This window comes from Carlito syrichta, unplaced genomic scaffold (assembly GCF_000164805.1).
Source record: "Carlito syrichta isolate Samal-C Ts95f unplaced genomic scaffold, Tarsius_syrichta-2.0.1 Scaffold309486, whole genome shotgun sequence".
NCBI lineage: Eukaryota > Metazoa > Chordata > Mammalia > Primates > Tarsiidae > Carlito > Carlito syrichta.
In genome coordinates this window covers 739,081-761,394 of record NW_007253582.1, presented here as the reverse complement: position 1 = coordinate 761,394, position 22,314 = coordinate 739,081, and the positions used below count along the sequence as shown (strand labels likewise).

The 22,314-nt window shown below is 39.3% G+C and overlaps 1 protein-coding gene across 2 annotated transcripts in view; it reads left to right on the top strand.

Annotated features, from left to right (window-relative positions):
• The first annotated feature begins 7,930 nt into the window (after positions 1-7,930).
• Positions 7,931-22,314, top strand: part of SYNPO2 (synaptopodin 2) — a 182,150-nt gene continuing 167,766 nt past the window's right edge. For both annotated transcript variants that reach the window (XM_008067356.2, XM_021717249.1), the window contains exon 1: positions 7,931-8,141. In XM_008067356.2, the coding sequence (XP_008065547.1) occupies positions 8,037-8,141 (105 nt within the window). In that variant the 5' untranslated portion in view covers positions 7,931-8,036. The remainder of the gene's footprint in view (positions 8,142-22,314) is intronic.

The following is a 22,314-nucleotide window of genomic DNA, read 5'->3' as shown; positions in this document are numbered from 1 at the left end:
TTTTACGAAGCTAACATCACATTGATACTTATACCAGGTAAAGATCCAACAAAAAAAGAGAACTACAGGTCAATATCCCTAATGAACATAGATGCAAAAATTCTCAACAAGATTCTAGCAAATCAGATCCAACGATACATCCCCAAAATCATCACCATAACCAAGGAGGCTTCATCCCCAGGATGTAGGGCTAGTTCAACATCTGCAAAACCATAAATGTAATTAAATAAATCAACAGATATAAAAACAAGAACCACGTGATTATATCATTAGATGCATTAAAATTCTTTGATAAAATCCAGCATCCCTTCTTGACAAAAACCCTCGAACACCTAGGCATAGAAGGAACATACTTCATAATAGTAAGCACCATCTACAATAAACCCACAACCAGCATATTGCTAAATGGATAGAAGCTGGAAGCATTTCCTCTGAAAACCTGAACAAGACAGGGGTACTCTCACGCCTCTTGTTCAACATTGTGTTGGAAGTCCTAGCAAGAGCAATTAGACAAGAGAAAGAAATCAGGGGTATCCAAATAGGAAAAGAAGAAGTTACATGATTCCTCTTTGCTGATGATATAATCCTATACCTTGAAAATCCTAGAGTATCTGTGAAAAAGCTTCCTGTGGCCAGGCTCAGTGACTCAGCCTGTAATCCCTGCATTTTGGGAGGCCAAGGCAAGTGGATTGCCTGAGCCTGCAAGTTCAAGACCAGCCGGGGCAACTTGGTGAGATCTCATCTCTACAATAAAATTTTAAAAATAGCTGGGCGTGGTAACGCATGTCTGTAGTTTCAGCTACTTGGAAGGCTGAGGCAGAAGGATTGCTGGAACCCCGCAGGTCAATGCTGGGGTGGCCATGAGTGTGAGTGTCACTGCACTCCAGTCTGGGTGAAGGAGTGAGACTCCAACTAAAAAAAAAAAAAGATAAAAGAAAAAAACCTTCTTGCACTGATAAAGGACTTTGACAAAGCGTGAGAACAAAATAAATGTGCAAAAGACAGCTGCATTCTTATACACCAACAAAAAATAGGCAGAGAACCAAATAAAAAGAAAAATCCTACTCACAATAGCCACCAAAAGAATGAAATACCTCAGCATCTTCCTAACCAGAGAAGTGAAAGACTTTTACAATGAAAACTACAAAACACTGCTCAAAGAAATCAAAGATGACACAAAGGAAAAAGTATTCCATGCACATGGATTGGAAGAATCAACATTGTTAAGATGTCCATCCTACCAAAGGCAATCTACAGATTCAGCGCAATACCCATTACATTGCCAACATCATTCTTCTCAGACCTGGAAATGATAATATGGAAACATGAATGACCATGAATAGCTAAAGTAATCCTTAGCAAAAGAAACAAAGTGGGAGGTATCACACTTCCGGACTTTAAACTTTACTATAAGGCTACAGTAATCAAAATATCTTGGTATTGGTACAAGAACAGGCATATATGGAACAGGATAGAGATTCCAAAAGCAAAACCTCAATTTCTCAACTAACTCATTTTCGACAAATCCTCCACCAACAACCCCGGGGGAAAGGAGAACCTATTCAGTAAATAGTGCTGGAAAAACTGGCTGACCACATGCAGAAGATTGAAACAGGACCTCTACCTATCACCATACACAAAAATCAACTCTAAATGGATAAAAGACCTAAACGTAAAACCTCAAATTATAAGTATCTTAGAAAAAGAAGGAGACACCTTTACAGAAACTGGAATAGGCAACCAATTCCTGATCAAAACCCCAGGTGTCCATGCCATAAGAGACAAGATAGACAAGTGGGAACTCATTAAACTGAAAAGCTTCTATAAAGCAAAAGAAATAATCAAGAAAGTGGGGAGAAAGCCCACAGAATGGGAAAAAATATTTGCCAACTATATATCTGACAAAGGACTAACATCCAGGATCTATAAGGAACTCAAACATACCGAAAGGAAAAAAAACAAACAGCCCCATTAAAAAGTAGGCAAAAGATATGAATAGACACTTCTCAAAAGAAGATATATGGGCAGCCAACAGACACATGAAAAAGTCTTCAGCTTCACTAATCATCAGAGAAATGCAAATCAAAACCACACTGAGATACCACCTAACTCCAGTTAGAATGGTCATCATTAATACAACAAACAACAGATGCTGGAGAGGATGCAGAGAAAAGGGAACGCTTCTACACTGCTGGTGGTCATGCAAACTAATTCAACCTCTATGGAAAACAGTGTGGTGATTTCTAAAAGAACTAGAAATTGACCTTCCATATGACCCAGCAATCCCTCTCTTGGGAATATACCCAGAGGAGCACACATCGTTCTACTAAAAAGACACCTGCACACAGGTATCTTGTTTATTACAGCACTATTCACAATAGCAAAAACATGGAACCAACTGTACTGCCCATTGAAACTGGACTGAATTTAAAAATGAGGTACATATACAGAATGGAATATTATGCAGCCATAAAGAAGGGCAAACATATGGACTTCACAGCAACTTGGATGGATTTAGAGTAAATAATACTCAGTGATTTATCACAGAAATAGAGTACTGCATGTTCTCACTCATAAGCGGACCCTGAACCTTCACCATAATACTATAAAAAAGGGATTGGCAGTAGCGGGATACTGCCAAAGTGGAGGGGGAAGACACAACATCAATAGGCATACCTGATCACAAACCAGGCAAAGTGAGGTCCAAAGGAAGGCCTAAACCTTACCTGCACTATGTCTGCTTGCGTGCCTAATTCTGAATTGTACCCCATGTCTTTAAAATTAAATTAAATTTTAAAAAACAACTATTAAAAAAGAGAGGAATACTAAGCTTAGAGGATCCATTACTTTTGTAATAGTTGACAAACCTGCTGTTTGTCCCAGATGGAGGTATTACCTCACCTCTCAAGGTTGCTTGCTCCAAACATAATCCTGAGAAATGGCTCAGGAAAAGAAGCATCAGGACTTCGCCTTCTGGCATACCCAGGAAGACATCCAGGAGCACTAAAGACTCATGAAAGACTAATTCTTCCAGCATACCTTGGGGTGATTTCGTCCTCACACTGGCTTCCTCCATTGGCTACCAACAATATCCATGGGGAGAAAGCCTTGTCCTGGCAACTATTCAGAAGTCTTGAGCTTCCTTGTGATTAAACCATACATGAATTAATCACTGAGACCAAGGGACTCTCCTTGACTTAGGCCTAGGTTTTGTACTTGTCTTGACAACTCTGTGTAATGAAAGAAGGAATATAGTAAGAATGAGTTCCATTCTGAGAGTGTGTTCATAAGTCCAATTTGTTTGTAAGCTCAACAAAGTTAGCCTAGGTGTCCAACTAACACAATCATCTATATAGTACTGTACTATATGTGTTTAGAGATTTTTTATATTTTTCACACAAATAATATATAAACAAACACAAAAATAAATAAGACATTTAAAATTTTATAGTACCTTAAAAGTACAGTACTGCAGTACAGTATAACAGCTGGCATACTGCTGGCATACATCAAGTGAATAGGCAAGAAGAGTTACTGACTGGAGTGGGCAGTGGAGGTGGGAGATAGTGGATCTGAAGGATCGTCAGCAATAGGAGATGGAGGGCAAGCTGCAGTTTCACTCATGACTGACGTTGATGGCACAGGTTCTGGCTCCTTCATGGATTCAATTCTATCTGTCCTCTTAAAAAAATGATTCAGTGATGTCTGGGTAGTAGCTCTGTTTTTCCCATCATAGATGACATGGTAGCACTGGATTGCATTCTGAACGGCTGCTGCAATCTTCATGTCCTGTTCTATCCAAATGTCCTCAAATAATGCAAATGCATGTTTGCATCTCTGAAAGTTTGCAACTTGAAGGTTCATATATAGGGGACTCACTGTACTCTGATTGCTTTAGGTAAACCAACTCCTCCATACTTCTGATGTGGGGGGATCAATTTTAACTAAGTCAATAGATACTAACCAATGGGGGAGGGCTGAAACATTAGGGAGGTGGCCACTACCTATTCTACATGGTTTCTATGAGATTTAATTTAGGAATCTTGATCTATTTCAAATTTTCCAAATCAAATAAAATGAAGGAGAAGAAAAGAAATTATAACATTTTGGATCTCTTTTCTATACCTTCATTCTGGAAAATCTTATTTACTTTTTTTACTCATATTAATTGAGCACAAATTATTTTTCAAGAGCTATAACTTGGGGTTACAAGCTGAATAAATCAGAAATGACCCCTAATCTCACAGGGTTAAGAATCCAGCATAGGATTTAGACAATTTAAGAGAAGTGAATTTAAGAGTGAAGAGAAGTGTGAAAGTTTTTTTTTTTCTTTTGTTTTCAGAGCTTATATTTGTAACTTTTGTTTTGTTTTGAAGAAGATTGAGATGGTCGAGTCACATTTCTGAATGAGACAGCAAGTACAGGGTGATGGTGGCACGTGGAGGGGCCCCTAGCCTGGATGCCTGGAGGGTCAGGAAAGGCTTTGGAGAAAGTGACCTCCAATCTGAGGCTGAGGAAAGAGTAGGAATTGCCAGGTGACTTACGTGTGGGCCAGGACTCGATAGATGGAGGAAGGCCTAAGCGGGTGGAGCAACAAAGCCAGTTAGAGAGACTCACAGGAGTTCCATGTATCTGAATGATGCAATTCAAGGATTCAGGGGGAAGAACAGTGAGCAATGAGTAGAAGTGGGGAGTGAGAGGCAGAAAGTGTTATCTATCTATGGTTTGTTTTTTTTTTTTTGAGTTGGAGTCTCACTGTCGCCCAGACTGGAATGCGGTGGCCGCTCCCGGCCACCGCAGCCTCGACCTGCTGGGCTCCGGAGATCCTTCCGCCTCAGCCTTCCGAGTAGCTGTAATTACAGGCGTGCGCTACCACGCCCAGCTAATTTTTGATTTATTGTAGAGATGAGGTCTCGCTGCCCAGGTGGGTCTCGAACCTGCGGGCTCAAGCAATCCACTCACCTCAGCCTCCCAAAGACGCGGGATTACAGTCTGAGCCACCGAGCCCGGCTTGTTATCTATGTTTTATTTTTTAATTTTTTATTTTATTTTATTTTTTTGAGTTGGAGTTTCACTCCGTCGCCCAGACTGGAGTGCAGTGGCCGCTCCCGGCCACCTCAGCCTCAACCTGCTGGGCTCCGGCGATCCTTCCGCCTCAGTCTTCCGAGTAGCCAGAATTACAGGCATGAGCCACCACGCCCGACTGATTTTTGATTTATTGTAGAGATGAAGTCTCGTTGCCCAGGCGGGTCTCGAACCCGTGAGCTCAGGCAATCCACTCACCTCAGCCTCCCAAAGGTGCAGGATTACAGGCTGAGCCACAGAGCCCGGCGTTATCTATGTTTTAAAACGTTATGATTTTATTCTGGGAGCCCTTGAGGATACTAAACAGAAAAAAACAAGATAGATACTATATTTCAGAATTGTCTGCTCGCTACAAAGTAAAAAATGAAGTGGCCCGGGGGTTGGAGGCTGCAGAGCTATGATCATACCACTGCACCTCAGCCTGTGTGACAGAAGGAGACCTTGTCTCCAATAAAACAAACATAAACAAAAACAGAAACAGGTTTAATAAGCAATTGGATATATTGGCCTGGAGCTAAGGGAATCTGCCAATGCAGAGAGAATTAGTGGATAGAGAGGCAAGAGGAAAGCCTGGAACTTTTTGGATCCTAGAAGCCTAAGGTAGAAATTATTTATGGAGGAAATGGTCATTAATCCCAACTGCTACACAAAACAAGGAGGTCATTAGGGCCTTGTTCAGAACTTAATTCTGTTGTGGGGACAGAGGTGAGACTGGAGGGGTTGAGGAACAGAAGAGGCACGATTAAGTGAAGTGTGAAAGTTTCTTTTTCTTTTGTTTTCAAAGCTTATATTTGTAACTTTTGTTTTGTTTTGTTTTGTTTTGAAGAAGATTGAGAAGGTCGACTCACATTTTTTAAGAGACTCAAATTTGGAATGAGTACCTGGCCTTTGTGACCGTCAAATTCTTTTCCACGGTCTCTGATTTCACTGTCCCCCCCCTTACTCCAGCGATGAGGCACAAATAAAAATCCTTCGAAATTTTGGCTTCTGGGAGCACAGGCTGTATAAATGTTTCTTGTACAGCATGTCCTTGAATAGCGTCATTTCATTCAACATTGTTTCATTACAAAGTTGGTGAGGGAAAAAAAAATCTATTCCCAGCCAGGGCTACTGTCTGTGTGGCGTTTCCACAGTCTTCCCATGTCTGCGAGAACTTTCTCTAGGTCCTCTGGTTCCCTCCCAAATCCCAAAGCTGTGTTCCTTAGGTTAATTGGTATGTCTACACGGTCCCAGTGACTGGGAATGGGTGAGTGTGCCCTGTGATGGTATGACATCCAGGGTATGTTCCCACCTTGCACCCTGAGTTGTGGGGACAGGTGCTGGTCACCTTTGACCCTTTGGAATAAGTGAGTTGGAAAAGGAATGAATGAATGGATATAAATTATTGCCAAATATGAATTCTTAAAGTACACGATAATTACACAAATGCATGAAAATAAACAAAACCATTCTGGCTATTGTTTGTTTTTGAAACACACGATGGCAGGAGGTATCCTTACAATTTTCACTTTGCAAACATCTATTCCCTGATTGAACCTACAAACACAATGACCACTGTCACTCTCTGATTCACCAAAAATTGGGTAAATGATGATCTTACTTGTTTTTATTAATCTTTCAAAAAACATTCATTTTAATGTTTAATATTACAAGTCTTTATTTGGAAGTTTGGTGATGGATTTTTGTTTTTGTTTTTTTGGACTAGAAATCGACTGTAGGAACTTAATTCTATTTATATCAATTAGCATGTGGTAAAACTGATTTAGTTTTACCTTGTTTCACCTAAAGTTACAGTTTCTAAGAACCCATCAATGACATTGAGTGAGGACTTAGTGGTAAAACAGGCAGCGTGTCTGGAAGCCATTTTTGTCTGGTGCCACAGACTAACTTTCCCAGGCTCTTCTTTATTTAGTGTGTTTTTATGTGGATGAATGCTATGGAAAATAAATTATGGGAAAATTAAAATGTTCCATTTGTACATTTTTGGTAAGTTGTATTAGGATCTAAAACATTTTGAAACACAAAATCCACTTTTATACTGGACCACCCAGACTCAAAACATGTGAAGAGAGACCATAAAAATGAGAAACTTGTAGGTGGTGACATTGTACCCTGTTGCATTCAGGTTTAAGAAGATCTGCAGCAAGGAAGAAAATGAAACACTTATTTCAACGTATAATTCCCTAAACCATGCAATAAGAACAGTTACAAGAATGTAGTTTCCTAGGGGAAAATTCATCCATTCTCTCCCCCTCCCTTTCTTCCCCCCTCTTTCTCTCACTCCCCCTCTCCCCCCTCCCTCCCTCTTCCCCCTTCTCTAAATATGTATCATACTTAAGGAAAGTACTTTTCAGAGTAGGAGGTTTCTGCAAATTAAATGTTTACGCTTTCTTTTATTTCCTCTATTTATGGGATTAATTCTGCAGACAGAAAAATAATAATTTAACCCACTCAAACTCCCTTTTGACTCTTTCACTCGTCGATGTGGTGATTCTTAAAACATGTATTTGAGAGAATCTAATGCCCTGGAGTTGAGTTCTCAGAGGTCAAATTTTACAGTGTCACTCATGGCCCTCATGTGTCCTCTACTATTATAGAATTATTAAATGTAAGTTACCCGCCGTACCTTCCTTCCTCTAAGAACTGGGATTTCACATTCGCGCAGGAACAGGACCGCCCTCCCCTATCTCGCCCCGCGAGCGGGCGCCCCCTCTCCCTGAAGGTGGGCCGAGCGAGGGGCGTGACGCAGGAGTGGGCTGTGTCCTGGACGCGGAGCCGCCGCCTCCTGGAGGACAATCCCGGAGCCGCACAGATTCGCCGGCGGCCCGGCGGCTCCGCGCGTCTGGTCCCGCGCCCTTGGCCGGCGCTAGCCCAGCGCGCATCTTCCGCCGCGTTCAGGCCTGGCTTTTCTCTCTTCGAGCTCTTCATGCGGCCCCACTGAAAGGAAAAACATGGGCACGGGGGATTGTATCTGCATTTCCATGACCGGCGGGGCGCCCTGGGGCTTCCGACTGCAAGGTGGCAAGGAGCAGAAGCTGCCCTTACAAGTTGCCAAGGTAAGACCGAGAAGTGCTGGGACGGAGGGAACCGACACAACCTGTTGATGGGGTTTCAAGTTCTGTGTACTCGTCTGCTTTTGGAGCTGGCGTAGAATTTTTCTAGGATGTGGGTTGTTTTCTAAGAATATGGAGAGTACATGGAGAGTGCTCTGCGCCATATACTATATAATTAACTTGTAACTGACGGGGTGACGGGGAAAGAGGAGTACCGTAATGATCAGCTGAAGAATCGGCCTAGTGAGTCACTTTCTTCTGACAACCAGTAAGGCATAGGGGAACGTTTCTTCTAGACGATATTAGAATGTTCAGTTGAGTTGCTGTTTCATGTCACTTAGCTTTGGCAGAGGGGAAATGCTCAGCTCTGTCTAACCACTTGGCTTAGTTATTTTGAGGACTCTTATAAAGTGTTGGTAGTGACATTTATTGTGCAGCATTCATGAAAGGGCCCATTTTGGGCAATAATTTTTAAAGCATGATGGAATGTCATGAAATCTATTTAAGAGAATACCCTTTTAAGGATTTGACGAATAAATGCAAAAATCCAAGTGCTGTATTCCATCTCGTGTCCTCTTCTGGTTAAGAACTCGACATAAATTTCACAGATACTCGAAAAATAATGTAACTAACTAAGAAGTGAGTTTGTAATGCATCTAATAACGGCTTGAAATGTTTCATGTTTTTGTTGCCATGATATTGGGTACATTACCAGTTTGCTCAAGGGGATCTACTATTGTCTAATTGGCAGTCAGCTACAATAAATTTTAAAATGCTTTGAACTAAGCAAACTTTTACCTGATTTTAACATCAAATTGTAAATTGTAGTATATTTCTGTATATTTATATGAAAAATAAATCTAGATCTTTATGCACTATATGGACCGCTGCTTCTATAGCTGTTGTTTCCCTTGACTTTTACTTTTAAAAAACTGTTCCAAATGAAGAAAGACATTTCTTTGAAATTGTCTGTCTCTAGGCATCCATCAAAAAATCATTTTATAATATGATGGTGGAATCCTGCCACCTAGTGAAAATTGCAGACATTGGGAATGAAGCATAAAAAACAGGAGATGAAACACAGTTTTTCTAACTGGAAAGTTCCTCAGATGTCTCCAGTTCAACCTATCAATTTTAGATGAGGAAAGAGCTCAGAGAGGTTAAGTAAGTTGCCTTGAGTCTTCAGCTTGGCACTGGTAGTGATTAAAGGGTCAGAAATACAATACAGTGTCATTGGGTTTCCTTAGGAGAGTATAGCAGGCAACATCTAATAAAGTATGAATGCCTAATTCAGTGTTTGTAGAATTCATGACACTGAAGCAGTTTTGTTCTGAGTCTAGAATAGCTGTTGGCTGACGCCAGTTGCCGAGATTTGAGTTCTAATTCCAGCTCTGATCTGACTTGCAGCCGGGCCTTAGGCAAATCTCTTACCCTTCCTGTCTCATCTACTAGTGTGAGTGTGTGTGTGTGTGTGTGTGTATTTATGTGTGTGTAGGTAGAGAGAGACAAAAATTTTGAGTGGTATGGGAAAGAAGTAAGGAAGAAATTGGACTGTGTGATCCATGAAATTCTATCTTGCTTGAATGATCCTAATAGTGTACAATTTTAGAATCACTGCTACTAATTGAAATGTGGGGGCAATGGTGACTGAAAGCTGTTATTCCCTTGTGGCTCTTTGTAGAAGTCAGGCCTGAAAAATAGAATGAGTAGTGTGAGTAGTTTCTCCTGAGTTCTCCATGTGCTGATTTCAAAGTGGAACTGCCTGGTGGCGATTCACTGTGGAAATGAAGCTGACTGCTAAGGAAGAGTGCAATGAAGGCATTTCTTTGCTTGTGGTATCTCTATTGCCAGGATTCAGTGAGGCTGTTAAGCTGTGTGAGGGTCAAATAGTCCAGCCCTACACTCTCCCCAAATCATGTGTCCTAAAATACTCAGGAAATATATTTGTGGCTTTAAAAAGATTATTATGAAAGCATCTGGATATTGGCTTTGATTTTCTAGTGTATGATACTATAGTTAGAGCTATAGATTTTAAGATACTGTTATGAAAGCATCTGAGTGTTTGCCTTAATCTGTGTGTGTGTGTGTGTGTGTGTGTGTGTGTGTGCGCGCGCGCGCGCGCACGTACATGTGAGAAGGGAGGGAGGAAGGAAAATAAAGAAAGAGGGAGAGAGAGAGAGAGACAGAAAGAGGGAGAGAGAGACAGGGAGAAAGAGAGAGCAAAAGAGAAATAGAGAAAGGGGGCAGAGAGAGAAAGAGAAAGAGAGAAAGAGAAACCATAGTTTACAGTCTGCCTTTTGTGCATATGTTGAGACCAAAGAACCGCCTAAAGAAGATAAAACTTCTAAATTACTGTGCAATGCCCCCTGTTTTTTAGTTCAAGCTATTATATTCAGTTTCTTATACTAGCATTATTTGCTCTAGAAAGCCATTGGAGTGAAGTGCTTGTCACTTTCCTTGTTATCAGGGCCATGGTCTCACAAAGGTGACTATATTTTATTTAAAATACTAAGTTGCATCACTTCTAGTAATGATCTCTCATTGAGTTCAAGAGGAAGTGACTGTTGCTTGGGCCTAGACTTTCTCCTCTTTTAAGGGCTGGTGACAGCTTATTAGGGTTATCACTTCCAAGCAGGAGGTTGCAAGGAGAGAGATGGAAAGGATCGGAAGATGATGATTACTGGCAAAGAAAGTGTTCACCATGTTGAAGAACATGCAAAGGATTAATCTGGGAATTGGAAAAAATAAATATTTCCAAAGAAAAGAAAATTTTAGCCAGTGCTTGAACCATGCCCCTTAAAATGTGAATGCTTCAAAACATTTCTATAGACAATAATAAATTTAGACTTGCTGTGAAATATCTAAGTATTTAGATTTTACATAATTGTATATAGAATAAAAACCTAACAGGCTGAAATAGCACAAGAAAAACGAATATAATGCTATCAAGAATGATCAGAAATTGAATCGTTTCATAATTTCTGGGAAAAATCTTTTTAGACATGTTAGTTACTTTTAAGATATGTTTAAACATTTTACTATGTGGCTGACTGTCCGAACTGTACACAAACCCCAACTTTTAAAGGTAATTAACAGAAATATTAATTACTAAAACTTGACATTGAAACTCAATGCCATAAAATTCTGTTGTTTTCAAAAGTAAACTGAATTTTTAAAAGGCCCAAATAATCAGTAGCATAAACCTGGTTTTTAAACATTTATGTATATTTTAATTTATATTCTAAATATATGGAATGGGAAGCAAACATTTCTAACACTGAGCCATAGGATAATACTCTGCAAAGTATATTTTCAAGAGTTCATACACAGAACTAAATTTATCCAAAACATAAACATAAAACCCCATTGTGTGTGTGCAGATAGTACTGCAAAAGGGCCTTTACTTGACAAAACTCTCCTTGGGGACACGCACTTACTTGGCTATGATTTAGGACATTCTCTTGGCAAATCACTTTGGAAAATCTTCAAATAAAGAAGTGGGGAGAAATTTTTGTTCTACAAACAAATATTATATACAATTCAGAAATTAATATCATTTCAAAAACCATGAATAAAGAAATATTCATACTGTTTATCCTTAACATATTTTCATGTAGTTAGAAATTTATTTTTTTCTTCAAACAATATATACCACTATAGCACTTATTCTTCTATTGAATTTTAATTCAAAGTTTCAAATAATTTTTTGTTAAAATTGAGATGAGAAATTATAATCATTAGTTTCTTGAGACAGAAATGGGTTTATCTATTGCCCTGTATGCATTCTGTGAATAAAAATATAGTATTTAGGCAGAGCACATTCCAAAATGATATCACTCATCTCTTAGTGCCAGTAATGAGGTTTCTAAAATGTTTCAAATAGAATAATTCCAGAAACATGAAGAGGGGAAAGATATTTATAAATCTATTTAGATACAGGGTCTTGCTCTGTCACCCAGGCTGGAGTACAGTGGCATGATCACAGTTCACTGCAGCCTCAACCTCCTGGGTTTAGACGATTCTCCTGCCTCAGCCCAGAGTAGCTAAGGTTACAGGAAAGTGCCACCATGCTCGGCTAATTTTTTTTCCTATTTTTTGTAGAGATGGGGTTTCACTTTCTTGCCCAGGTTGGTCTTGAATTCCTGGACTCAACTGATCCTCCTGTCTCAGCCTCCCAAAGTGCTAGGATTACAGACATAAACCACCATGCCCTGAAGAAAAATATTTTAATGGGTTTGAGTGTGCATATTTGAGAACACGTTGCTTTTTACTATATGTGAAAAGCTAGTAATATCTTTATTAGAAAATATGCCTGATTGCTTAATTTTTAAATTGATTTTTTAGCCCTTTTTAGAAATTTTAGGCATGTATGCTTATACAAGTCAGTGTGAACTAGGTAAAGCTATTAAACAAGTGTTACTAAAAAAAAAAAAACAAAAAACACTTTATTTTAGTATTGTATGTTTTAAGACAGATCACATTTGTTTAAGGATGACAATGAGATACAACATTGTGCATGAATGTTGCCGTTATCTGTACACAGCACATATGTAGCTCACATTTATCAAGCCTTTGCTACGTGCCAGAAAATGTTTTAAGTGCTTTTAGTTATCTCTTTAAATGCTCCTCAAAACCTAAAAAGTAGGTGTGAAAAGATCATTTTAGGGAAATTTAGGTGTGGAAAAGCTCAGTTGCTTGAGCTATAAAAAATTCTGGGGTTTGATTTTTCTCCTACTTATTGGTGGAAATAGAGTCCAAGAGGATAAAGATAGGCTAAAGTGGTCCCAAAAGGAAAGATTATTCTAAAATATACTATGGTTTATGTCCAACTCTGATTTAATTTGTCTGGGGTTCACCCTGGACAACAGGATTTATAAACACCCCAAAGGTAATTCTGATGGGTGGTCAAGATTCACACCACTGCTGTAGTAAGTTGAGACCAAATACATTCTGGTGTTCTATTGCACAGCACAGTGATTATAGTTGATAATGATGTATTGTATATTTCAAAATAGTGAAAAAAGAGGATTTTAAATGTTCTCACTACAAAGAAATGATAAATATATGAGGTGATGAATATTCCGATTAGCCTAATTTGATCATTCCACAATGTACACATGTATTGAAATATCATATTGGATTCCATAAATATATACAACTATTATTTTTCAATTAAAAATAAAATAAAACTGAAACATTTTATATATATAATTTTAAATATATATATATAAATACTTTTAAAATATTTAAAATATTTATATAGTGTGTATATATCTGGTATCTGACATAATCATCAGTCAGGTAAGATTCTTTCCTGCTCTGATGTTCTGTAATTGTCAAGAAGAGATTAAGAATAAGACGGAAGTTGAGGCCTGCAAGGCTAACTGAGGGGTGGCAAGATAGGTCCTTTGACTACTGCCCCACTGCCCCTTTCCCAGCCAAATTAAGAGGAATACCAGAGAGAGGCCAAGAATTGTTGAGCTCCTGGCACTGTGAGCAGGTATAATTAGTGGTGGGAGAATTTTCCCTTTCTGAAGCTAAGATGGGTGGACTGGAGGAAAGAGAGGGTTATTGGGAAGCCCCAAAATGATCACTGTAAAAGTTAGGGGTACCTGCACGGAGGAGAGACTGACAATTTATTTCCTGGCAGTTTGACTTTGTCAGTGTACTTAGATCCTGCCTAGTACCCTTCTAAATGGGAGTCAGTGGAAGGGTGGGGGTGGGGGGGATAAAACGAGAAAGATTCAGGGGAAGGAGAGGAGAGGAAGAAAGAATTTGATAATTTAACTTACTCTAAAAGCAGCAGTATTTATTTTAATACTATAAGAAAGAGATTGGTTGTAGCAGGACGCTGCCAGGGGAGGAATGGAAGAGGGCACATGACATCAATAAGGGTACCTGATCTCAAACCAGGCGAAGTGGGGACCTACGGGAGGCCCAAACTTTACCTGTACAGTGACTACTTGACTACTTAATCCTGAATTGTACCCCACATCTTTTAAATTAAAAACATAAATAAATAAGTGAAAAACTAGACCAAAAAACCAGCAGTCACCTTAGTTTAATACCCAGTAAAATTTAGCATACTTGCTTCTAAGTTGAGAGTTCTAGATTCTGACAATGACATTCAAGAAACACCTCTCAAGACTAACTGAAAGTATACATCTGCTGAATAGTAAAAATCATCTCAGGTTACTAAAGTATTGACTCACCCCCGGCTCCGTGGCTCAGCCTGTAATCCCGCGCTTTGGGAGGCTGAGGTGAGTGGATTGCCTGAGCCCGCAGGTTCGAGACCCACCTGGGCAATTTGGCAAGCCCTCATCTCTACCATAAAAAAAAAAAAAAAAAAAAAAATTAGCCGGGCATGGTAGTGCGTGCCTGTAGTTCCAGCTACTTGGAAGGCTGAGGCGGAAGGATCGCAGGAGCCCAGCAGGTCGAGGCTGCGGTGGCCAGGAGTCGCCACTGCACTCCAGTCTGGGCGAAGAGTGAGACTCCAACTCAATAAATAAATAAATAAATAAATAAATAAATAAATAAATAAATAAATAAATAAATAAATAAAGTACTGACTCACATGTAAAAAGAAAAGAAAGGGGGGGAGGAAAAAGAGGAGGAGGAAGAAAAAGGAGTAGTTTACAATTCTTGCTAAGCCCAGTCAAATTTTCATTCATTGCACTTAGAAACAGTAGCTTCGACATGATCATCAATGGAAGTCACCTGACTTGATAAGTTTTCAGGACTAACATTCATCAAGTACATGTGATTGATAATATGAACCTGTGTGATATAGCTGGTTTTTTTTTTTTTTTTGAGGAGTGTCAACTCATTCAGTTATAAATATGAAGTTGTTTTATTTCTTTCAGTAACTGCTTACAATCATGATGAAGACAACAAATCTCTGTCTTAATAATGCTTTGAGCAAATCCCAAGCCTTTCTGGTGACTTTTGGTTATTAAAACAGCCCAGTCCTTAGCCGGGCTCGGTGGCTCAGCCTGTAATCCCTCGCCTTTGGGAGGCTGAGGTGAGTGAATTGCCGGAGCCCGTGGGTTCGAGACCCGCCTGGGCAGCGAGACCTCATCGCTACAATAAATCAAAAAATCAGCCTGGCGTGGTAGCGCATGCCTGTAATTCCAGCTACTTGGAAGGCTGAGGTGGAAGGATGGCCGGAGCCCAGCAGATCGAGGCTGCGGTGGCCGGGAGCGGCCACTGCACTCCAATCTGGGCGACAGAGTGGGACTCCAACTAAAAAAAACAAAAAAAACACAAAAACAGCCCAGTCCAATGGACACTTCAATCACAGGTCTGACTCTAAATTCTCTCCCTAGTCGCCGTGACCAGGCTCGTGGCTCCATGGAGTGGCATGGAGAAGAGGGTGTCTGCACTACAGTTACCTTCCTCTAACCCTCCAAGGTTGAGGGGAGGAGGAGAGACTGGAGAGAGAAGGGAAAGATATGGATATATTCATCTGTAACAGAATGAGGTGGTGGTTTCTCTTTGGTTGAAGTGCTTCTCTGGTTAACATGGTGAGGCCACCATTGTCTTTCCTGGGGCTGGTGTCCAGGTGCCTGAGCACTTGTTTTTTCTAGGAGTTCTGGAGGGCCTCGCCAGTGCACAGCCTCCTGACCTGAGGAATCAGGCTTCTGCCCAATCTCTTCTGTATCCCCTCCAAGCCCAGTGGTTCATCAAGATGCCAGCTTGTTCCTGCCAGCCCCTGGTTAAGAGTTTGGCCTTTCTGGGTAGGGTACTGGCAACATGCTCAAATCCAACCACCTCCCACAGTAGTCACTCATTCACAGGAAATGCAGAAATCTTTGCCTTATCAAACAAGCAATGTCATTGTGACATACACATACCCAACTAGACGTTTTACATAGTTTTCATACTAATGGTTTTAAACAAGAACTGAAGCTTCCAAAATAATTTAACTTCCCTCTGCCAGTTGATAAGTGTTCAAGAATATAAGGTAATTCATATATTGGGCTGAAAGTACTTCACATGTATATATCTTATAATTTTCCAAATGTGTTAACATATGTTATCTTTTTTGATATCAACTGAGTTGACAAAGTTTCATTCTCAGTTTAGAGATTTTAAAAAATTGATACCAAAAAAAATTGCAAAAAAAATTATACAAAGCAATCCAAAGTCACATATAATTATTTTCCTTTAGCAAGGGCATCATGCGACTCTCCCGGAAAGGGGAACTGGCTGTCACTTAGTATTGCTGAACATTGCAATGACCCTTATTCTGGGTTTATATGAAACAGAATCTCACCAAATCTGTGCTTAATCCTTAACATTGATAACATTCCATTTTTTCTTTTAATGGGCCTGTAGAAAAGGATTCCAGGACAGGCATCTCCAAGATAATGTGCAATGAGAGAAGGACTGGAAAGGGGACCATTTTACTTGTCAAGAAACCTGAAAGATGTATAAACTCCAAGATGCCTATTGTGTGTATTCTAATAGATTCATGAGGAAAACAAATGCCATGAGACTGAGGTTTTTGTGAAAAGAAACAGAGTTTTAGAAACAGTTCCATTAAAATCCTGAAGAGTAAACAACTTCATGAAGTTAAAAACTTTAACTGAGAAAATAACTAACATTTGCTCCTTGTTTGACAACCATATATTTATGGTATTAGATTACTTAAGTATTTTAGTTTCTCAATTATCTATCATTCTTTTCTTATTTTCAAAAAGCACTGATGGCCAGATTTTCAACAAACTGTGTCTTCAAAGTCTTTGTGAAAAATTGTTTGCATATGACAGGTTATCAGATGTAGTTTTCTTTAAACTAGCATACAGTGTGTTTAAGATAAATGAACTAAAAAATCTGATGAATCTACCATTTGAAACATTATAAATGAAAAATTGTGTCTCTAGATTACATAACAAATCGTTGTTTCCTAGCCATTGGTCTCTGGCTTTCATAATCCTAGTCACTGTGACTAGCTTCTCCTCTTGTATCTGGAAGCAGTGTGAGTATTGAATTGATTAAACAATGAAGGATGAGTTTTCCAGAACAGAATTGTGTTGTATTTGATTCTACCTAGACTATTTCCCTTCACCCCTCTTCCTTTATTCCCTTTAACAAAATTTACCTTTCTTGAGTTTACCTTTTTGGGACACATTGATTTTTGCCTAGAAAATATATAGTAATAATCAATGGGTATCATCTTTCCCCAAATATCTTCTTGCCTTTAACAGTATCTTCTGGAGATAATTTTATTTAAGAAACTTATATATGATTTTACAAGGTGCCAGACACTTCTTCAGTCGCCTTTTAAATACAAGAAGAGGGCCAGGTAGGGTGGCTCATGCCTGTAATCCAACATTTTGAGAAGAAGAGGCAAGAGGATTGCCTGGGTCCAGGGATTCAAGACCAGCCTGGGCAACTTAGCAAGACCTCATCTCTAAAATAAATTAAAAATATTAGCCAGGCATGGTGGTGTGCACCTGTAGTTCCAGCTACTTGAAAGGCTGAGGTGGAAGGATTACCTGAGCCCAGCAAGTTGCAGCTGCGGTGGCTGTGATCACTCCACTGAACTCCAACCTGGGTAACAGAGTGAGACTTCCGACTCAAAAACAAACAAACAAATAAAATAGAACTCTGAGACGACTTATATTTAAGATCCCTGTTACAGAGTCACAAAGAGGTTAAGTGACTTCTCCAAGTCTCATGGGCAGTTAGGGTCTGAGCTGGAGTTCACATCTAGAGAATCTGGATCTGGGCTTTGTGTTCTGAGCTCCCGTACATGTCACTTTCGGATTTAGTGCTGTTTGAACAGCCAGGACAGAGAGGAAGAAGACTTCTAAGCAGACCACAGTGGAGAGTTTTGTGAGCCCTGAAATCATACCTGCTTTTCTTGTTCTGCCATTAAGTGTAATCTCACTTACTTTAAATTAAAATCAAATCGTTTTATTTGAAACCTTTATTTCCAGAACAAATACTTTAGCAAATAAAATAGAAACAGACTAAAAATCTTCCTAATTCTGTCTTCCAAAGGATAGATTTTCTTTGATTTTCTTCTTACCAAGATTTCATATGTTTTCTTAAAAATGATAGCATGCTACTTTATTTTTGAAGCAAAAACTTTCTAGCAGCCGCCGGGTTTTGAGAATTTTATCATCCAGTTCAAGACAAATGAAAGGTGATCTTCTGAAAGGATTGTAAATCCAAGTGTTTCCATAGCAGCCTGGATGCTGACTCCCTAGCTCCTTAGCAGCTCGTGCTGGTCTCCTGCCCTGTATTCCTGTGTGCCCCTGGCTCAGGCTCTGGTGTTTGTCTTTTGCATAACTGTGTGGGCCCCAGAACTGTCACTTTGCTTCTGGTTTCACATTCCTCAGGTCCATGCTGCAGAGAACTGGCAGAGAGATTTTTCTAAATCACCTGTTATGTCACTGCTGAAAATACTTCAAAGGCTCCCATCACTGTCACTGAAATAGCCGTAACACTGATTTTCTCTTACTATGCTCAGACTCAGGATAAGTGCTTTAGGAATTATTTCACTTATAATGTCCCTACTATTCCCCACTTTTTTTTAATAGAAGAGAAAACTTAGGTTAAAGAAGTTATGTAAATAATTGCAGGTGCTACAGCTAGTTAAGTGGCGGGATTGGGACAGAGGCCAGTGTGGCAAGGCCTCTGCCTTAGCTGCCACCCTGCATTGGGGCCTGTTCACAGGCCGATGGCCCCACTAGACACACAGAGCTCTTCATGATCTAGGCCCTGACAAACTTTCCAGCCCTATCACTTGTCACTCTCCCAGAAGTGCATTTAGCCATTAGGAAAGACCACAGCTCTCTCAGACACTGTACCCTCTTTGCTTCTTCATCCCTGTCATGTCCCTGGCTGGAATGCTGGTCTGCCTCATCTGCTAATATCTACCCTAATGTGCTTGCCAACATCTTTCTCACTCTGGAAGATTCTCAAAGTCAGTACTCTGAGAGGTTTGACTTAATTTCCCAGTTAGAGGCAAGCACTTGCTGTCCTGTGCTCCCGTGACCACACATAGCTTCTCATCGAGCTTCCCTGTGCTGCCTTTGGCTGCAACTTTTGCTCACAAGTCTGTTTCCACTATTAGACCAGTGATCTCTAAAAAGCTTTGATTGTGCCTCTTTAAGTAACTATTTTGAACATATCCCATATGTATACATATGAGGAGGGACCCCCCCAAAAGCCCCAGAATTTATTTATAAAAAATTGTGTACTTATTCTTACGTGTTTACGTTTCAGTCACCTTCAAAGTACTCTTCGTTTGATGCCATACACCTATCAAGACGCTTTGTCTACTGCTTACAACAGCTTTTGAACTCATGAATTTTGATGCCTTTTAGTGCTCCTTCGGTTTTTTGTTTCACCTTTTCCACATGGGCAAAATGTTTCCCTTTGAGGACTTTTTTCAGCCAGGGAAACAAAAAAAGTTGCTCAGGTGAGATGGGGTGAATATGGAGGTATGGAGGGTGGGGCACGGGGGTCATGTTTTTTGTCAAAAATTGCTGAACACTCAACGTGGTGTGAGTAGGTAAGCTCATAAATCACCTACCATGAAATGGGCAAACACATTGAAAGAATCTCCAAAAAAATTCACTGAAGCTGAACGTAGCCTCTCACAATGTAAAGATAATTGATACACTGATGCCAGTGGGTTTCTAGAACACTCACCTAGTGGGGGTAGCCTGTACTACAAGGGGCTCACTCTTCAAAAGATAATTCTGGTTTCTTGGGTGTCCCCCCAATACATTTTAAAATTTATTGTATAAAATATACACACACACACACAAACACACACATACATAAACACACACACACACACATATACAATATACAGAGGATACCAAAAATGTGTATACATTTTAAGAAAGGAAAAAACTATTCAAATTGTAATACTCAATACATACCAATAACAAAAGATGATTGCATGTCACTATTTGCTTCTGCAATTACAAGAGGTGCTCAAAGTGGTAGCCACCAGTGTCCAGACACTTCTGATTGTGGCGAACTAAAAGTAAATGCAGATAACATCTCTTAAAATGGGTATACATTTTCTTGGCACCCCTGGTATGTGAAACATAGTATGTACATGCATGTACTACTGTGCTAATCTTTTATGTACAGTATAAAACATACCAAAAAATGTTTAAGGGATGATTTAAAGATGAAATAATATTTTAAAACTGGTTTTTATTTTACTTTCTTGACAGTATAAAAAGTCTTTTTAGGCCACACACAGTGGCTCATGCCTGTAGTCCCAGCTACCTAGAAGGCTGAGGCAGGAAGATTGCTTGGGCCTAGGAGGACAAGGTTGCAGTGAGTTGTGATTGTGCCACTGCACTCTAGCCTAGGTGACAGAGTCAGACCCTGGCCTTAAAAAAAAAAAAATAGTCTTTTTATTTACAATACCCAGAGGCTTTGTGTGTGTGTGTGTGTGTGTGTGTGTGTGTGTGTGTATAATACCATGGAGTACAATGAATCAAAGACTAGTGGAATTTTAATTTATGTCAATATTTGCGTTTAAAAACTGTCAGAGCTGAAAAATAATCTCTTAACATATGTACATGCAGCTGTACATGGTGGCGTGTGTCTATAGTTCCAGCTACTTGGAAGGCTAAGGCAGAAGGATCTCCTGAGCCTAGCAGGTTGACGCTGCAGTGGCCATGAGTGTTTCACTATACTCCAGCCTGGGAGAGAAGAGAGAGACTCGAAAGAAAGAAAGAAAGAAAAGAAAAAGAAAGAAAGAAAGAAAGAAAGAAAGAAAGAAAGAAAGAAAGAAAGAAAGAAAGAAAGGTATATGCCCATTGAAGAAATGAATCACAACTTGATAATCATTTTTCATTCTCATCAACCAATAATGCAACCAGTTTTGTTGCAATTTTACCAGTAGATTTTCATCTTTTCTGATGTCCACCCTTTGTGCTTAGAAGCTAATTGAAATAGGCTATAAATGTATATTTTAGTGTTAAAAGCATCACTGTACTTTTAATTCGGAAGATATAAAAGCAGGTTAGATTTTTTTCCTAGTTAAATGTGCAAATGCAACATTTTAAAGAAGAATACACTTAAATAATTTTCAGCTGCAAATCACCTAATTATAGAGACATTTTCAACAACTTTTTTCAAAACATCCTCTCTGTTTAATTTCAAAGCAATTCATTGTAGGAACACACATTCTGTTTATTATTGTTAAATATATATCAGGTAACTAAGAGAGCCACTTGTCGTCCCAGAAAAGGCCAACAGATTTGGAATGTTTGTTTATCTGTTAAAACTGTGAACCATCTTTTAGTTTTCTCTTAAAGGTTTGAACCTCGGTGGTACAAATTTCTATATGATACAAAATATTTTTCTGGTCACTCTCTATGTCATTCTAATATGATTGAAAGAGTCCAATAGAGTTTAAATGTGCGTTTCTGTAAAATTAACCCTATTGATGACATCCTGGAGCACTTTTGCACTTCTGTCTTCAGTTCATTTTGCTGCGTGAACTTGTCTGAAAAGAGTGTACTGAATGGATTTTATGTGCTGCACCTTCATAAACATCCCAGAAATCTTTTTTTGTCAATTCCTTTTTAAGCGAGTGTTCCATTGATAGTCTTATTTATACAACTTTTCCATAAAACATTGATTTTCTTGAATTAAAGACTTCGTTTACTTTTGAGAACTTTTTATACTGTACATTTCCTTATTGAGTCTCCAAAGAAGTAATCTATTTCAGCATGGAAATAGAATCTAGACAATACTAGAGGCTCAGACATATTAGAAACATTTGCTCTTTTATCCAAACTTACAGAAAACTCCAATCTGCAGTTTGTTCTCATGTTATTTATACCAATTTTTTGGTGATGTTTTCCTTGCATGTTCAACAGTATTTGTTAAAAAATAATTCAGGTCAACCACCACACCTGTAATCCCAGCACTTTGGGAGCTGAGATGGGAGGATCCCTTGATCCTAGGCTTGAGGCCAACCTGGCCAACGTAGCAAGACCTCATCTCTACGAAAAAAACATACAAAATAAAAAAATTAGTTGGGTGTAGTAGTGTACACTGACTCAAAAAAATTTTTTTTGGTTTGCCATGTTGTTTTATTTCAGCCACTTTAAATTGTATTCATAAAGTCTTTCTAAACATTACATTTGGTTTAAATTCCTTAAAGTTTTAAATTGAGTATTACCTG